At 38.5% G+C, this 17,339-nt stretch overlaps 1 protein-coding gene across 12 annotated transcripts in view; it reads left to right on the top strand.

Moving 5' to 3' along the window:
* The first annotated feature begins 2,395 nt into the window (after positions 1-2,395).
* The window catches only part of auts2a (activator of transcription and developmental regulator AUTS2 a), a 172,209-nt gene continuing 157,265 nt past the window's right edge, over positions 2,396-17,339 (top strand). For 4 of the 12 annotated variants that reach the window (XM_049743499.2, XM_049743490.2, XM_049743488.2 and 1 more), the window contains exons 1-2: positions 2,398-2,626; positions 4,818-5,505. In XM_049743499.2, coding sequence (XP_049599456.1) covers positions 5,230-5,505 — 276 coding nt within the window. In that variant the 5' untranslated portion in view covers positions 2,398-2,626; positions 4,818-5,229. Of the gene's footprint in view, positions 2,627-2,715; positions 2,975-4,817; positions 5,506-17,339 lie in introns of those variants that run through there. The other 8 variants (XM_049743483.2, XM_049743484.2, XM_049743480.2 and 5 more) reach the window with 5 other exon arrangements.

The following is a 17,339-nucleotide window of genomic DNA, read 5'->3' as shown; positions in this document are numbered from 1 at the left end:
AATTATTCCCCGAGGGAGGGGGGGGCTATTATTCTACATTATTCAATTGTTGCTTATTTTTATTGCCACCGCTAACAGTTTGCATATTTACATTACAACGTGCGCTTATGGTTACTCAAATAAAGCAGCTTGTAAAAGTAGAGGCACCCTTGAGGTTTTCTTGTGGTTTCCTTCCATATTGGGTCTACTTGCTGTGGGTGGTCCAAAAATTAATGACTCATCTGTAATACGTCATCGTGCCAGAAGACAAATGAGAATCAAATAGAGTCCACCTCCCTCGCTGTGTCCTGTTATTCATCCAGGAACTATTCTTGCTATATTGTCTTTTACAATTCACTTCATTTGAAGGTTTTATGAGATGCTATTTTGTGTGCATTTGCTGCAGGGGGAGCAAGCCAAGGGGGTTGCGAGCAAGCCCCTAATACAAATAAAAAGCATCGACTTTGCCTTCTCTGCCTTGCGAGACTGAAGGGTGCAGGGATGCAGTAATTGGAAAACATCCCAGCATTCTGTTCATGAAACCGACAAGCGGCAACCCTCTCGGTATACCTCCATTGCATTTTCTCACTACACCCTGCATGACTGACGTGTTTATTTAACTCGGATTTAAAGGCTACAAGAGCTTTGTTTGTTTGTTTTGGGGGAATTGAACACTCCTGTATTTTGTTTAGCGCATAAACATTTTAGCTGTACTAAAATACCAATAGAAGTCATGCATTTATTTCTTTCAGGGGTCATATATTCATAACGGGTAGAGTCATCGGTTCCCGAGTGTTGAGTGGATAAAGGAGTGCAGGCGGAGGAAAGTTAGGGCGACGGTGTAATTAAAGCTAATAATGGCACTGCAAAGGGGAGCAGCAGATTTGTCTTCCTGGTCTAATGAGTAGAGGGCGGGTAAGCGGAAATAGCTGCCTAGCTGTTGTCTCTTTGCCGCCGTGCCATTTGTCACAAGGACACTCCTCTTGGAAAGACGAGACAAGGTCAAGTGCATGCCTGTCCCTCCTGAATTATTCTTGCAGGCATGGTGGCTTCCTCTCTTCCTTTTGCAGGACAACTGGGACAGAAGCAAGCACCACCCATGAAGGATCCATTCGTTTCTCACTGATACTTCTGAGTTGAGGGTTGACATGGTAGAAAATGGATAGATAGACCTGACTTGGAAAACAGTGCAGCTGCACTGATAATTATATATTTTTCAACTTCGTTGTATGTTGCCAGCTTCCACCCCTTGCAGATGTCGACTGTGCAAGAAAAAATACGGAGTGACAAAGTAAATTCATTGGAAAAAATAAAAAATGGGTACATGTATTCCAAATGGGCAATTAGAGTTTTGAAAAACAGAACATAATTTGTTTGTATCACATTTCATCAGAGATACTTGGAAGAGTACGCAGTGATGTCGTAAAGCGTAATCATTAAAGAGTGTTTGATTAGCAGCGGGTGTCGCTTGCCAGTTGAAAAAGCTGCTAGTTAGCTTTGGGTGTCCCCGAGGTGACAGTTTTGCAAATGATAATTTGACACCTGAGCTTGTGGTGAGGCAGAAGCAGTTCCTCAAATGTTTCATTTTAATCAGCATCAGTGACATCATTTGATTTTTCTTTTTGATTTTTACACCCCACTGCTGTGTACCTGTTGCCCTTCTTCACAGTTTTGGGGAATTTTAAATCCTTAAATGATTATCTCCCAGTATAAAAAAAATGGCTCTCCCATCTTATTGAGCAAACAGGATGATGGCCGTTCTAAAATAATGCCAACATTGACTGTGCTGCATCATCCCAAAAGTCACTAAAGCATAGTTTCAACCTTCCGAGCCAACTAATTGCTCTCACTTTTACACTTTCCAGCTCTGCATGTTTTTCAGAGCTGTGTAAAATAGTGCTTAAAGCAGCAGTTTCACTGGGGATGCTGGTTTTAATGACACATACGGCTGGGACAGTTTGCCTGAAGTGGAGAAAAAGATCCAAATGAAGTCTCTCGACTTAATAGTTCATAACCTTACCAAACATATTTTCATAAATTGACCCTACAATTAAGGATTGGGTGTTCGGTTTATGAATGGCTGTCTTGGATGACGCTTTATTAGTTTCAATTTTCTTTCAAGTGGTGCACTTAAGTGTCTTTTCATTTTAAATTGCTCAGGAATTCAAATGGAAACACCAACTTTGATGCAATTCCTTCAAGGTGCTATGGTATCATTAATAATCCATGCAAAACTTTCCAAGACTGTCAGGAGCCCATCTCTCATTGAGCTCATTGTCATTTTCTTAGTGTTGCTTTAATGTTGCAATACAATTCCTCCTCCCCTAAAAAAACACCCATGCTCCCTCTTTGAAAAAAAGAGCCGCGCACCAAGCAAGTGAGACAGCACTATTTGCGTCGAGGAGGAAGCGTGTAGCATGTAAAGCGGCACTGCGGCACCGCCGTATCCCTGCGCTCCGGTCCCCGAGTCTCCGGGATCCTGGAAGTCTAAGCTGGGGAAGAGCGGAGCGGAGGGTGCCTTTCCTTTGCAGGATCTATTTTGCCAGCTCCAAACCTACCCGTGCTATATTCTTTTTTTTTTTTTTTTTAAATAATAATTGACCGACAGACTGCAACTTAGCCGGACGGTCCCTCCCCCATTCGCAAGGTTTTGCATTTCTTGGTTTTGCATGACGTGTCTTGGAGAGAGAGAGAGAAAAAAAAAAAAAAAAAAAAAAGAGGCATGCTTTTGTTGCGTGTGCTTGTATGTGTTGTAGTGGAAAATGCAGCTTGGAGAGCCCAGGCAAGAGGCAGTGCCAGCCCGCTGCTGCTGTGGGGCTGCACTGGATTACAGATTTCTATTGACAGCACCAGGCAGACAAAAAAGACACTCTGAGCGAAGACAAGGAGAACAAATCTTTTACTAGACTAGAGGAAGAAAAAAAGAAACGGCGAAAGCTAGATCAGTTTTCTACGAGAGAGCGTTTTTTTTTCTCCTCTTTCTTTTTTTGTGGAGGTATTTGTGCAGTATATGTGTGTCATCTCATGAGTGGCTTAATGGGCATCAGGCTGAATGCACTGATTTTGAAATATTATTGTGATAAAGGTGCATCACATATATATTTGGATATATTGTGTTGTTTGCTGCAGTTAAATGCTTTCATGCAGGAATGTTATGGACATCCACACAAAACCATATATTTTGTTTGCCCCCCCCACCACCACCACACCAAAAAAAAAAACTGGTTTAAATCACTTTGCAGGATTGCTATGCTCCACTACATATGCAAATGAGCAAAAGGCCACCAGATTACATGACAACCTGTGTCCAAGGAGACAATGTAAAGTTGAACGTGGTGACAAATTGGCTCTGCTGTGTTTAGTGATGCGTTAAAGGTGCAACGTACATCTGCGTGCTGCACCCTCTAAGGTGTGCTTGTTTCAAGTTATACTTTATTAAATGCATCACATGTCCTATGATGTCATGGATTGACACACATATTGAGTTAGGCCTACACTTAAGTTAATGCTTTGGATGTGTTTGAATTGCTGCCTATGACAGTGACAGAGCTCCAACATGAGTCATATTCTGGCCATTTTAAAAAGATTTTTTTGTTTTTTTTAATTGATTCAATATGTATTGTCTGGTTGGAAATAACACAAAAAGTGGCTGTGTATGTAGAAATTAAATATTAGTGGGAAATTCATATTTATCATGGTTGATGACCAGCTGAGTGGTCACCTAAAATCAATTACTCGATAATCATGTCGTTTCGAGTAAGTCTAACTTAAAATTGTGCAAATCCACTGATTTCATCCTCACAATAGTAAATATTCTCTGATTTATATAGTCCTTCATGAAAACCGACCGAGTAATTAAAATGATATATTTGCAAATATCCATTGATCAACATCTTCCCTATTTTACAGTAATCACAAAACAAATATTTTGCAAAAACTTTATACTGCAAAATAAATGTTTATTTGATTAACCAGTGAATAAATCCATTGAATAATCGATTCTGAAAACATTAGTTACTCTATATATATATAAATAAAAAAAAAGATCATTAGCTTTACGTTCATGACATTCATTTTCAGTTTAATATACGCGAGTTGTTGGGGTTCCGGCCGGCAATATGGTTTCAATAAATCTAGTCTTGATAACTGTTGGATGTGTTAACTGAGCCCAGATTGAGTGTAGCCAGAAGAGGAGAATTGAGATCACAGCCCTAATAGTTGATAGATTCTTGGCACTGTGTGGGCAGAACAGTCTTTAAATTGTCAGATTTATTACTTTATTATGGTTATATTGTGTCATATTTATATTAACTCTTACAAATGACTTTCCCATCACAGTAATGATTGCTCATCTCTAAAAAGTGCTGTAATGCAAGTTTATTTTTTCCATTTATTGATTTGATTCAATCTGACTGGACACATTCGATACACCTGCACGATGAAGATCTCATATTTTCTACAAGACTGAATTTGATAGAATTCGATTTTAACTATAGCAAATGCTGTTTCTAATATTGTGACCCTCATGTTGCTAACCAAACACTGCAGTTCTATACCAATTACAATCCCAATGGTAAACACGGTTAATATCGATAATTATCTGACAGTAGCTCTCATCGAGACAAACATAATCTTTAAAGACTTAATGATGTATGAGATTTTACAGCCTGGCAGATGAAGGAACCAGACGAGATGATAGCTACCCTCATCAAACATTAATCTTACATTATGGAGAAGGGCACAAACCTGCCACACCTTTTGGAAAATGGCATCACAAACTCAAAAGTTCACGTCTGCTGAGCGATCATGTTACAAATAACTTTCTCTTTATTTGACAGGTTTGCTGTGTTGGCATAAGAAGAACAGGAGAGCGGAGGAAAGATGCCACGTCACATGCCGGACTCGCCATGGCGGCTCCTGCTCCCTCAGCAGACTTTTGCTTTATCTTGAAAACAGACATCTTTGCCAGAACGCTGGTTAATCAATGATTTTACAACATCATTGTAGGATTTGATGGCTCGCCATCGGGAGGGATCGTTACCGTTCTTGGAATCCAGCTCCATTTAGTAACTCAATGCAGTTACGTGTAAAAGGCTTCATCTGCTGGATATTACAAGGTTAACTTGGATCCAATGTATTGAGAATATTAACCGGGATATCCCACTCAAGTGGATTTGGAGCACCTCTGCTATTTGATCCTTGAAGACTTTGCTTTCTATTAAGAGCAAGGTTTATCTGGATCTTTCCTCCATGAAGGACATGGATGGACCTCAAACTAGTGGCCTGCGCAAGAAGAAGTCGAGGTCGGAAAGGAATCGGGAAAGGAGATCAAATGGGATAAGCAACAATCGTGTTAAAGGCTCTGTCTTTCACTTCTCATCTGACTCGGAACGGGAAGGCAAGAGGGAACCCTCCTCGTCTCGTCCGAGACCCCCGCGGAGAAAACGAAAGGAGTCTACCTCTGCCGAGGAGGACGTCATTGATGGTTTTTCTATCACGGGGTTCGTGACCTTGGAGGCTCTTGAGGTGAGTGCTGAGTTACACAATGATAATCTTATCAACTCTTGAATATATTTGGTGTCTATCTGGTGTGGCCCGGGGCTGGTCCGATCCACCTATGGTGAGGTTGTGGAGTTCAACAGTCCTGGCTATAAATGAAACTAGAGATGACGGGCGACTCTCAGTGCTTCTCAGTTCTGGACAACAAAGTGGCACTCCAGCTTTGCGTTTATTCGCTCACAACTGAGAAAGACATTTGAACTATGTTGTGGCGGTGATTTATATTTATCTGGCTTCTCCTTTGAACGACACGGGCTGCCTTCCAATAACATACTTCTGAATTACGACTTAGATCATCAAAGACGGCATGACATCACCATGTTTGATCCAGAACATTTACATTTGCATCCGGGTTTAAATTCAAACAATTTATGGACTTGGTCCAGTTTCTATGGATGACACAGTCTGACTTGCATTTCCTTATCACTGCTGCGAGATACCAATCTCTTGTTTCATTGGTGTGAGCAAATCTCCGGGATCTGCGCATTAGCATTTGTCCTTATTGTATCATTTGGATTGTCAGATTAGGATATTTTTATAGCTCAAGAGGCTTTTTAAAATTTCCCTTTCAAGTCATAGACCTCCGTCCTTTCCACCACTTCCTTTTGTGTGACCTTGATTCAAAAGTTCTCTCTGTTGATGTTTTTAGCCTTTTAATTCTTTCTTGTCAGAGTTTAATGACAGACAGGAGTGGATTTAGTGAGCGGTATTTTAGTTTGAAAGGTCATGTATTATCACAAAATCTGATTTTCTTTTACTCTTCAATGCTTCACTTTACCTCCCCAACATCATTATCGTCTGGTGTCGATTTCCAGTTGTTGAAAAAGCCAAATTTCATTCTCAGTATTATAATAGAACAGAAAATATCAAACTGTGGATGTTGAAGGCTTTCAGTCAAATGATGTTTAATGAATTCATCTAATCAAGACTGATTTTAAAAATATACATTTGATGTTTTTTTTTGGGCTTATTTTGTTTTTGTGGAATTGTATGTCACTTTGGCCAAAGGAGTCCTAACATTTGAATTATTCCCATCCTGGAATACATTCTTAGAACTTGTTCTATCCTATTTATCAGTGTCTACACATTTTGGAAACTGTTAAATGGTAGGGTCAGCAATATTTTTAAACATATCAAGGGAAACAAAGCACAAAAGTAATGTCCATTGTGGCACCCTAGTACAACTTGTTCTCCTTAAAAGTACACAGGAGGTAACTCAAAGCCTTTTTTTATCCTCTTGTTAGTTTTTGCGGCACAATTTGGCCGAACAGCATCAGTGGACAAGTCATTGAATGTGTCTCTGCTTTAGAAAGAAGATTTACCGCCATCACTCTTATGCAGTTGAAACAATTTCTCCGAATCGCTATCATTGTCCAATTTAGCGCCTAAATCACCACCATCAGCTTCAAATTGCTCCGATACTTGTCTAACAGAACACTTTCCCTGTCCTTCGAAGGAAGCGCTCATACTTCCTGATAGAACAGACTCTTGGTGTTAAATTTGACATTTTATTATTGTTATTTTAGTAGCTGAATTAACATGGGTGACATTTTCTTTGGGTGAGTTTTCCAGGGTTGCTTAAGTGGTGCAGTTTCTGAAAGGCAATGAAAACAGGTTATGTTGTAAATGTTCTTGAGCACATCACGGCATCAGTGGTTCCTGTTTGGATGAAGTTAAATTCTGATGAGGTCAGACCCCTCGAGGAACATGCTCGTGTTTTTCACCATGCTGGAGGGACACCGCTCCCAGGCCTGCTTTTCGTATCGTAATATATTATCCCTAGAAATTTTCAATTTAGTCACTTTGAACTGCCTCATCCATGAAACTTGTTGATATTCAATTAGTAAGTGATGCAAGTTATTGTTTTGACTAAGTCTTTATTTATTGGACTCCAGCTGAATATTGGAACTTGTCTTCTGTTTGCCTGCAAGGAAGTACTTTGCTGCTGTTTGTTTTTCCCCTGATGGCCTACCATTATTTGCACACTATCTCATTCTGACATCAACATTACATTATTTCTAACCAGGAATAGCTCGCAGGGATTTTAGTGAAATCCACTTCCCTACATTTTATTATTGACTTTTGTGCGCTGCAAATGCAAATTGGTTATTTTGCTATACATTGCAATGTCTGTACAGAAAATGAGCATGCTTCTATAGTCTACAAAGAGCACTGTGACCTCTGACCCTTAGCAGTCTATAACAGCACTTAATGACTGTCATTATTATTGAATGGATCGCTAATGAAGCTAGCGCATCATTGCTTGGCTACCAGCCCTACAGTGGTTAAATACTATTTACCACAAGTAATGCCAAAGTGAAATGTCTATGGGTGCACTCGGGCGAGAAAATCCGTGCTGTGCTTGTGCATGCTTGACACCTAAAGTCTTGCTTGTTAATAGCAGCGGGCTGGAAGAGTTTAGCTGGAGCATGGTAAATTTGTTCAAGGATGAGTACACATAGTTTAGTTATGTAATCAGTGCAACCTTTTGTCACGCGGGTTAGGAACAATGACTGTTGCGGGAATAATGAAATAATGTCAACACAAAGTTGGGAAAATTGTTGCAAACACCCAATTTTTAAAAATCTTAACAATGAAATGATAAAGATACATGCAGGAGTGAGTTTTTATTCCTCTCACATGAGTACAGCTGCAGCTGGCCTGGAAGACCATTTTTGGCCTTAGAAGCAACACTTTAAACCTCTTGTAACCAAATGATGCACACTTGTTTTCCATATTTATTCAAATTGAGGAGGACAAAAAGCACATTACAAGTGAGAAGGAAGACCAACTAAAAACTTCGACAAGAGGTCAGCATGATATAAAAACTACCTCAGAGGGGGTTGCCTAAAATAGTAATAAACAGAAAATCCAACTATACAAGTAGAAGATAAACTGAATACCGTATTTTCAGGTCTATAAGGCGCACCTGAAAACCTAAAGTGCGCCTTCTATATGGACTAAATTTAAACTGGCCCGAAGCATTGTGTCATGAAATCAATCGTAAGTGGCCCGCTGAAGACTATGAATCAAAAAGACTATGGATCATTATTTTGTGATTATAAAGTAATTTGTTGCATCTGAAGTTGAAATAAAAAAAGATACAATGGAGAATGAATTGATTTGGATTAAACATCTGACATGATGCATTATAGTCCGCATCCGCATCATCCGCCTTATATAAGGACAAAGTTTTAGAATGGGCCATTCATTGAAGGTGCGCCTCATGGTCCGGTGCGCCTTATAGTCCAGAAAATACGGTAATACAAATATTTACAATTGGCCAGCTTCCTACAATATAACATGAGGCCTAAGAAATAATTTGAAATGAAGGATGATGGTAGTGCCCGAAGATCAAGAACCATAAACCATAAGACTGTAAAGAAAATAAGCTATGCACAATTGCACACACATCCACTGTTGTTTTTTTATTAAAAGTCAATTTGAACAAAATAACAAATCACAAAATGATTTTACGTCTTTAACAAATACCACACTCATTTCCTCCAATGTTTCTCCTTCAGTTTTCTTGCCAGCAGTGATTTTATGCGAGTTATGGGTTTTACAACTAGGCCAAAGGTGCACTCAACCTGGGAATTTTCAAACAATCACATCCCCATGCTCGATTAAAGCTGAGTCATCGCGGGGCATGTGGGAAGTATCAAGTGAAGAATAGGTGCATTGTCTTGTCAGACCTTCAAATAACACATATTGGCTTTTTAATTGATAGCTATTGACATTTAAAGTACAGCGGGAATCCTCCACCTCTGCTGTGAGAATCAACCGCTGTAATTATTTCAATAAAGGCTTTCCCCCCTTCTCATACATCCTCATGAAGATGATGAATTGCAATTGAACAGTCTGCTATTTTGTTCACTGACGTTAGCCCGTAGTCTGATACTGTTGGCAACAATTCAAAACGTAGCATTTCAAAAACAATTGATTTTCTCTGCACAGCTCCAAGAAAGCTGCCTGAGGGAGAACTTGTGCAGGCACGGAAGCACATTGATTGATGTTTCTGTGTAAGAAGGGGGATAATGTGAAATCAAATGTATTCACAGCTTGTTTTTTTTAATATGATGGGGGGGCGGGGACACATTTCAATTAAGTTACATAAAGATCAGGCCAGGTTTTCTGAATGCCACTTGTACAGAGCCATACACTCTGTGTTTCTTGACAGTAATACTATCTAATATTTATTTAGTAGCTTAAGACAAACTGAGACAGTGATGTATGATCTGCAATAATGCGTCAAGAGCACTGCCAATTTTATTTTTATTCAAGCAAGAAGATTAAAAAGCCAAGAAACATAACCAATCAAGGAAAAAAAAGAAAAAAAATGCCTTTTATTTCTTATGACAGAACAAAATTTGTTTATAAAAATGAGACCCACATGGAAAAAATAAACTGACAGCAGCAAGAAATTATCAAGATTTTTGTGAAAGTCAAATACTTAACATAGACTTTTTGCAGTGTGCATTTTTTTTTTTTTTACTTTTTTAATTTAAATACTTAACATAGACTTTTTGCAGTGTGCATTTTTTTTTTACTTTCCTAATTTATTTATTTAATTAAATTTTTAATTTAATTTATCCAAATTGTACGACTTTTGGAGCAACTTAAGGAATTTCTATTTTCTTTTCGAACATTTTGATGTTGTATGCATGCATCTATTTCAAAATCAATTAATTTTATTACTGCTAATGAAACTCTCAGTTGGTCTTTCGGCAACCTTATTGATCGGTGACCGCTCAGATCCAACATCAGCTATTTTATTAAATGTCGATGCACCAGTTTGACCACAGATGCTGACTAAATGGTACAACCTCCTCTATTGCCATCACTGGGCTGTGTTGCATGTTTTACAACACAGGTGTTATCTTTCCCTTCAGGTTTGTTATTTTGCCGCCTCAGTTGAAAACCTCTTCATCTGTTACAAACATGCGGTTGGGTGATTGGATTCTAACAGCAAAGAGCAGCAGGCCATAAACACGTTTTAGCTTTCATGGAGAAAAATAGAATGTATATTCTGCACAGCTTCTCATTATTGTTATGTCGGATAGAATACTGCACGGGAGGATAATCACGGCTCATAAACGCTCTACGTACATCGCCCACTCATGTCAGTCATGGAGGGGGGCGGGGACTGACAGTTGTGTATTCACATGAATTCAGGCAAAACAAATAGGTATGTAACAAGGGACTTGCATCAATGTTCCGAGTTGACGTAAAACTGAAGAATTGGGACCTTGGGATGTTGGAGCCGGATGGGAGCATTCAGGCTCTTCCAATTATTCAACATTTATGTCTGATATTTGAGCTATGGAAGTATTTGGAGCTTGGTAATGTTGGAGAGACTATGACTACAATGCGGCCCACAAAAAAAAAACATGTTTGACACCCCTGGACTCGAGAAAGATGAAACCAGAACTTCTAAAGTGCTCCACTGCACCATGCCATTTGTAAATCGTAGTCCTTACATTGGCACACATGAATGCCGCCTCATCTGGGAATGTGAATACATTTCCCCAGCCTACATGAGGCCATTAGACTAGCCATATTTTTTGCCTCCTCATCTTTGTCTTTACTTGGGAAGCTCCTGGTGACAGAGAGAGATAAATGTTTGCGGGTGTTGATTGTAAAATGGTATTCCTGAAGTGGAGCCATGGCTGTAATCACTTGGTCTCTGTTGTGTGTAATGGCTCCCATGATGATGCACTCACACAGATTTGTTTATTTTTTATTTTTTTTCAATTGAGTCCAGACTATTTTGTGGTTAACTGCACAGTCCATACTAATTGCAGGGAAGCAGGAAATCTTTTTTCTGTATTTGTCTTTTCAATAGTTTGGAGAAAATCCTCCGGCTGAAATCTCAAACTGATGTGGATCTCTAATTCCTCTTCCCTTCCATAATAATTCTTTTAACTCATTCACTGCCAGCTGTATTAAAATTATTTGTTGACGTCTATAGCTGTCAATGGTAGTAAATGGTTTAAAGCAGGGGTGTCAAACTCATTTTTTTCACGGGCCGCATTGTAGTCATAGCTTCTTTCGGAGGGCCATTATGACTGTCAACCCAAATAAATGTATGAGCACCTCAAATTATATACAGTAAAAGCTACAAAACAAACTGACAAAAAACTCGTTTTCAAATCAGACGAGTAAAAACTGGTCACATATTAAAAAAGATGTTAAAAGTGAAGACAATTTGCAATTTCTGTAATGCACAATTTGTTTTCGCGGGCCACATAAAATGATGTAGCGGGCCGTATCTGGCCCCCGGGCCTTGAGTTTGACACCTGTGGTTTAAAGTGAGTATGCAGATTTTTCCATTGGCTTCCACTCCTGCTTTTTCTACACAGGCTGAGCAAATTATTGGCACTAGAAAGTTGTTTACCAAAGCCCATTACCAAAATATAGTAATTAATAATCACTAATCTCTGATAGATTCAATGATAGCACCGCCCCCACTTTGCTGTGAAAGTAACTGCTGTCGACTCTCAGTCGGAGGGCTTCATGTGCTTTTAGATGTGTCATTTCAGTTCACTAGAGAGCTTTCCAATCAGCCGTGTGTACTCTGTCTTCAGCAAGCGTTAAAGTGGTTTTGGGCTATTCGCTTTGATTGATCACTGATGACAAATCATACCCTGTGGTCAACTTAAATGCTTGCCTCGGAGTAAGGTGTTATCATGAAACCATTTATGTTGCGTGTTCAAATGCATGAGCAAACATCAGGATTGTGAAATCATTTGTGTGTGTTTTTTTAAGGCAGTTATTTTTCAATAAATAACAGGATGAGCAATCAAATTGATTGTGACATACATTTTGCATCCTAATTAGCATTGCTGCAATGTGTAATGTGCCTGGAGCAACATTGCAAACATTCACGCTTGAGTAAGTAAGACAAGCTTAATTAGTAAACATGGAAAAAGCATCCGGTTAAATCATTGCGGTTTTGATGTTTATGCGAATACTTGATGAAGGCAAAATATTTTATCTGTCTGGTGGACTCGCCGCATAATTCGGATGCAGCAAAAACCTTTTTTTGTCTTGCCTGACCCAGGTCAAGTGAGATGGAATATGTAGTTGTGTTTTCTCGGTACAACCCGTTCCTAGACTTTTCTGGCACATGTTAAGCACATAAACGTCAAGTATTAAAATATTTATTTTTCTGTGAAATCTTATTTAAATTTACTATCCACATACAGAGGTAATGTCAACCAGATTTCACATTTGGCTGACTTCACATGATGGAAACTGACTATATAAGGAATATTTTTAAATAATTCAGAAGCACAAATTGATCTTTAATGTATTTATTTTTAATTGTAACAATTCCACATTTTTTCCTGCACAATGCTATGCTTGCCATTTTGGCGTGGTCTGTTTTCCTCGTTATATTAGTACAGCTGGAAACTGCGCCAATCTCAACACACTGAACGCCGTGATCAAAATGACAAACGCTAACAGACTTCAATAAGGCTGGAAAACCAACTGGCAAATCTCAACTGTCCTTGCCATAGTTTGCGTATATACACTGTGTTCCGACATCTTATGATAGCCTGAATACCACAAAATAAAAAACATATGGGAATTTAAATGATACCAAGATGAACTGTAAAATTGTGACATCTGAGAAAAAACTCAATTGCACATGATTAAAATGTGCTAAACAGATGTTCCTGGATTTTGCTCGGAAATAAACAAATGATACAGTATGTGTTAGTTAAACACATTTTAATGACGTACAATTGAAAGTCCAGGATAGGGAAGATATATTGTCATCTTCAAACATATATGCCGTATTTTCCGGACTATAAGGCGCACCTAAAAACCTCAGTGCGCCTTATATATGGACCGAATTCTTAAATTTAAACCTGCCCGAAGCATTGTGTCATGAAATCAATCATAAGTGGCCCGCTGAAAACTATGAATCATGAATCAAAAAGACTATGGATCATTATTTTGTGATTATAAAGTAATTTGTTGCGTCTGAAGTTGAAATAAAAAAGATAAAATGGAGAATGATTTGATTTAGAATAAAAATCTGACATGATGCGCCTTATAGTCCGGTGCACCTTATATAAGGACAAAGTTTTAAAATGGGCCATTCATTGAAGGTGTGCCTTATAGTCCGGAAAATACGGTTGTGTATTTAGAAATGAATCTTTACAGTTTAATATTGAGAAACACGCTTGCGTAAATGCACCATGTTATTTGTTCAACCAGTTCAGTACATCTCTGGCGTGTACAAGTGAGAGCACACACTCATAAGATTGATTTAGTTATTCTAAAAGCGGGGCTTTGTCTGTGTTGTGCAGGCTGGATGGAAACAGCCTGTGGAGTAACCACTTGGCCTTATCACTCTATAAGCAGACCCCATGATAAGGTATTATGTTTTCACAATAGCCTGCTGTGTTTACTCCAGCTTTTTGCACTTTCCCTGGAGCGTGTGCCATAATAACCCAAGGCTGCCAATTACACAGAACAAATTTGTTAGCGCTGCTAAAGCCCCTTTGCACCGCATCCGCCAGCTTTAAAATACTGAGAGCGATCCAGTAGTGGAGCCAAAGTGATGGATTTGGACCAAAAAAAAAAAAAATAGGCTGAGTCATGCAGGCTTCCACTCTTAATTTTTGAGGACTGTCAGTTTGAGTGCAGTTATTCAACTGTTGTATAGGATCATCCCTTGTTAACTTTTTGGTCCTCTCACTGAAGCTCTCTCAGTAATATTGATCTCTCAAAAGCTCTCCATCGAAGTTTTTTAGATAAATCTGGTGTTATAGTGCAAGAGAAGTCGTTTGACTTGATGGATTTAGTCCAATTTGTTTTCATGGTTTCTAGTCGGATAATAGACTTCTTATGTGTGTTTGTTTGAAAAATGTGAGATTACAGAAACAAGAGCACAAATTAGGGCTTGAAAATATCTAACCCAGAACTGATTTGAAAAATACCATCCCAATGAAAGCATGGCTAATAAACACAATATAAAAATACACATAAAATCTTCAAAACATCTTCACACCTCAAATGATCCAAATCTGGAGTCTCGGGAAAGCACGCTTGAATCAACCTCATTATCCCACATTTTGTTATTCTATAATAAATACGACGAATAATCCAAGGGGAAGACTTTTCTCAACAAAATGATTCCACTGAAGTTTTTACATCTTTTTACACTCAAACCAAAAGTATGATAGTGGTTACAGCAAAACTACTGCTGTGGTAGAACTATGTGGTCGTCAAGTCGAAGTAAGCCAGCTCCTCAAACCTCAGACTGTTTCAAGTATAAAAACAAAAAAAAGAGTATCAACACAGCTAGTTGACCAAAATATTTTTTCCCATGCCCAAACGAACAAGTAAATCAATCATCTCATTGTGCTTTGAAATGAATGCAGTGTAAGAACGGGGAAGTGAAGTACTTTTACAGGTCTTGCACTTGGTATTTAATATGCCTACAATGATTTGCACGCTCAGTGTGTGTCTGTGTGTTTTTTTCCATGCTGTATATCATTAACACATTTTTAGACATGTCCTCGGGAGCTCCACTCCCTCTCACTGGAGCAGTCTGAAATCTATTTAACAAAGCTGTTGGCTGCCATTCAGCTACACACCACAACAAACACTTATAATGAATTGAAATGCAAGTGTTAGAATAAATTGATGCCAATACAAGGATACTCATGTTAAAATGAAAACAACTTGATATATCTGCGTAAAGGTTATAATATTAAAGTAGTTGGCTACGAGCCAGTAATCCGGAAGCATTAAAATAGCTCAACACGATTTATCTAGCAAATGGACATTTATTAAAATGGGTACATTAAGGAAATCAAATGAAATTAATTCACACTGAGAGAGTTCATATTTTTCGAGTAATTATCTTCTGTCACTTTTTTAAAAGCATTTGCAGTTTGATTGCAGCGAATACAAGATTTTCAATCAATTTTAACCAAGCACAGCTTAATCGGACAGGAACGTTGTGACTGAAATGAAAGCATTAACAAGCATAATCAAAACAGATTAGTTTTCGAAAGAAAATCAAAAATCTTGTAAAGACCTCATTAAGTAGTCTCCAAATCACTGCTGGTATCTAGTTCTGGTAATAACAACAACAGTAATAATAATAATTATTCCTCTTTCGCAAGTGCCCGGAAGGTTTCTTGATAGGAATAACCGGCAAAGCAAGATTTTACATAATTAATGTTCTGTAATCCGTACTGAGGGCAAATACATTGAATACAATTTAAGATCCTCTACGAAACAGTGGCAATGAATTAAAGGTAAACAGAGTTTATTTATATATAGATATAATAGAGTATAAGATTTACCATCACATGTCTAGTACATCAGCTTGTTTACTTATTGTTCAAGTTACTATAAAAATAAAAATGTTATTTAATACACATGACAAATATTTTGGCACAGATTTTAGCCAGGATCACTAAAGTCGACATACATGATTTACTTTCACGGGCCACATAGAATGATCTGGCGGGCCGGATCTGGCCCCTGAGCCTTGACTTTGACACCGATAAATTAGAGCATCTGTAAAAGTTTTTTTTTGGGAGGTGTTAGCAATTGGCCAGTCATAAAATCAGCGACTTGAGTCAACTCGAGTGTTATTCAACACATTACAATACATTTTTGTAGAAGACTGGACAAGAACAAATGGAGATCACACGATAAGTGATGGCCGACTGTACTGTTTATGCTCTGCTCTGTATTTCTTTCACAAACTGCAGTGTCAGCATTAACTAACTTTCAGGGCTTGTGGAGCTATGCCAGCTGCCTTTGCCTCAACAACACAAAGCTTCGTGTCGGACACACGCAGTTTCGTACACCGACACGTATCAAGCAAGAAAAGAAGGGTGCGGTGAGATTTCCCAATAATAATCGTTGACAAAGAGGGATGAATTATGTATACCCCAGCGTTGAAATAGACATATCTGCTTTGACAGAATGTTCACAAGTAAAACTAAAATGTTGCGCTTAGGGCTACGGGCAGGTTCTGGTAAATCCAATAGAGTCGAAGCAGAGCGACGTGTAGAGATTAATAGTTTAAAAACAACAGCAGGAGTTGAAAGCACCGAGAGGATTTATCAGTTTAGCTGCTGCTTTTTCTCCTATTGGATGTGATAAAGGGTGGCAGCCAACAAATCACCGCCACATCAACTCATCTTTTTGTGTTTACCACAAAAACAAACAGCTTTACTGACAGGGAAGTTCTCTGGTGTATTACCCACCAGACTTAAATCAAATCCATGATAGGTCAAAGCACGGCAGCTTTCTTAAAGTAGAATAAACGGAGGAGCTTTATTTTATATATTAAAAAAAAAAACATTCCGAGAAGGGAGAGATGTGTGTGAGTGTGTCTGCCTGTATTGTATATTTTAATTAGGAGTGCAAGTTTTATTATGTTATAAGTCAGTCAAGACAAATTCAGTTATGCTATAAATTGTTTTTACGAGCACAACTATGAGGAAGTAACTGTGGGGAAGATGTCATAAATGATGTTTACATCAAGTACAAATGCGTTTACATGCACAATGTCAAATCCTACAAAGTTCACTTTGCTTCTTCATTATCTTGTCATTCATGTCAGGGGGGGAAAGAAAGCTGTTTTGCAAATGTGTTTCTGGCAGTTAGATCTGTAAAAGACAATCAGACTGTGGATTTGGCACTTGTTAGCTTTCCTGAAGCATGCCTGCCCACATTCTGTATGCTGTCATGAATAGTTTTAGGAGGCTTCTCACAATGAATCAGTAAAAAGACAAGACTCCTACATATCACCATTCTTT

Source organism: Syngnathus scovelli, chromosome 15 (genome assembly GCF_024217435.2).
Source record: "Syngnathus scovelli strain Florida chromosome 15, RoL_Ssco_1.2, whole genome shotgun sequence".
NCBI lineage: Eukaryota > Metazoa > Chordata > Actinopteri > Syngnathiformes > Syngnathidae > Syngnathus > Syngnathus scovelli.
Note: the sequence above shows the minus strand (reverse complement) of the source record. Positions and strands in the feature narration are given on the sequence as shown.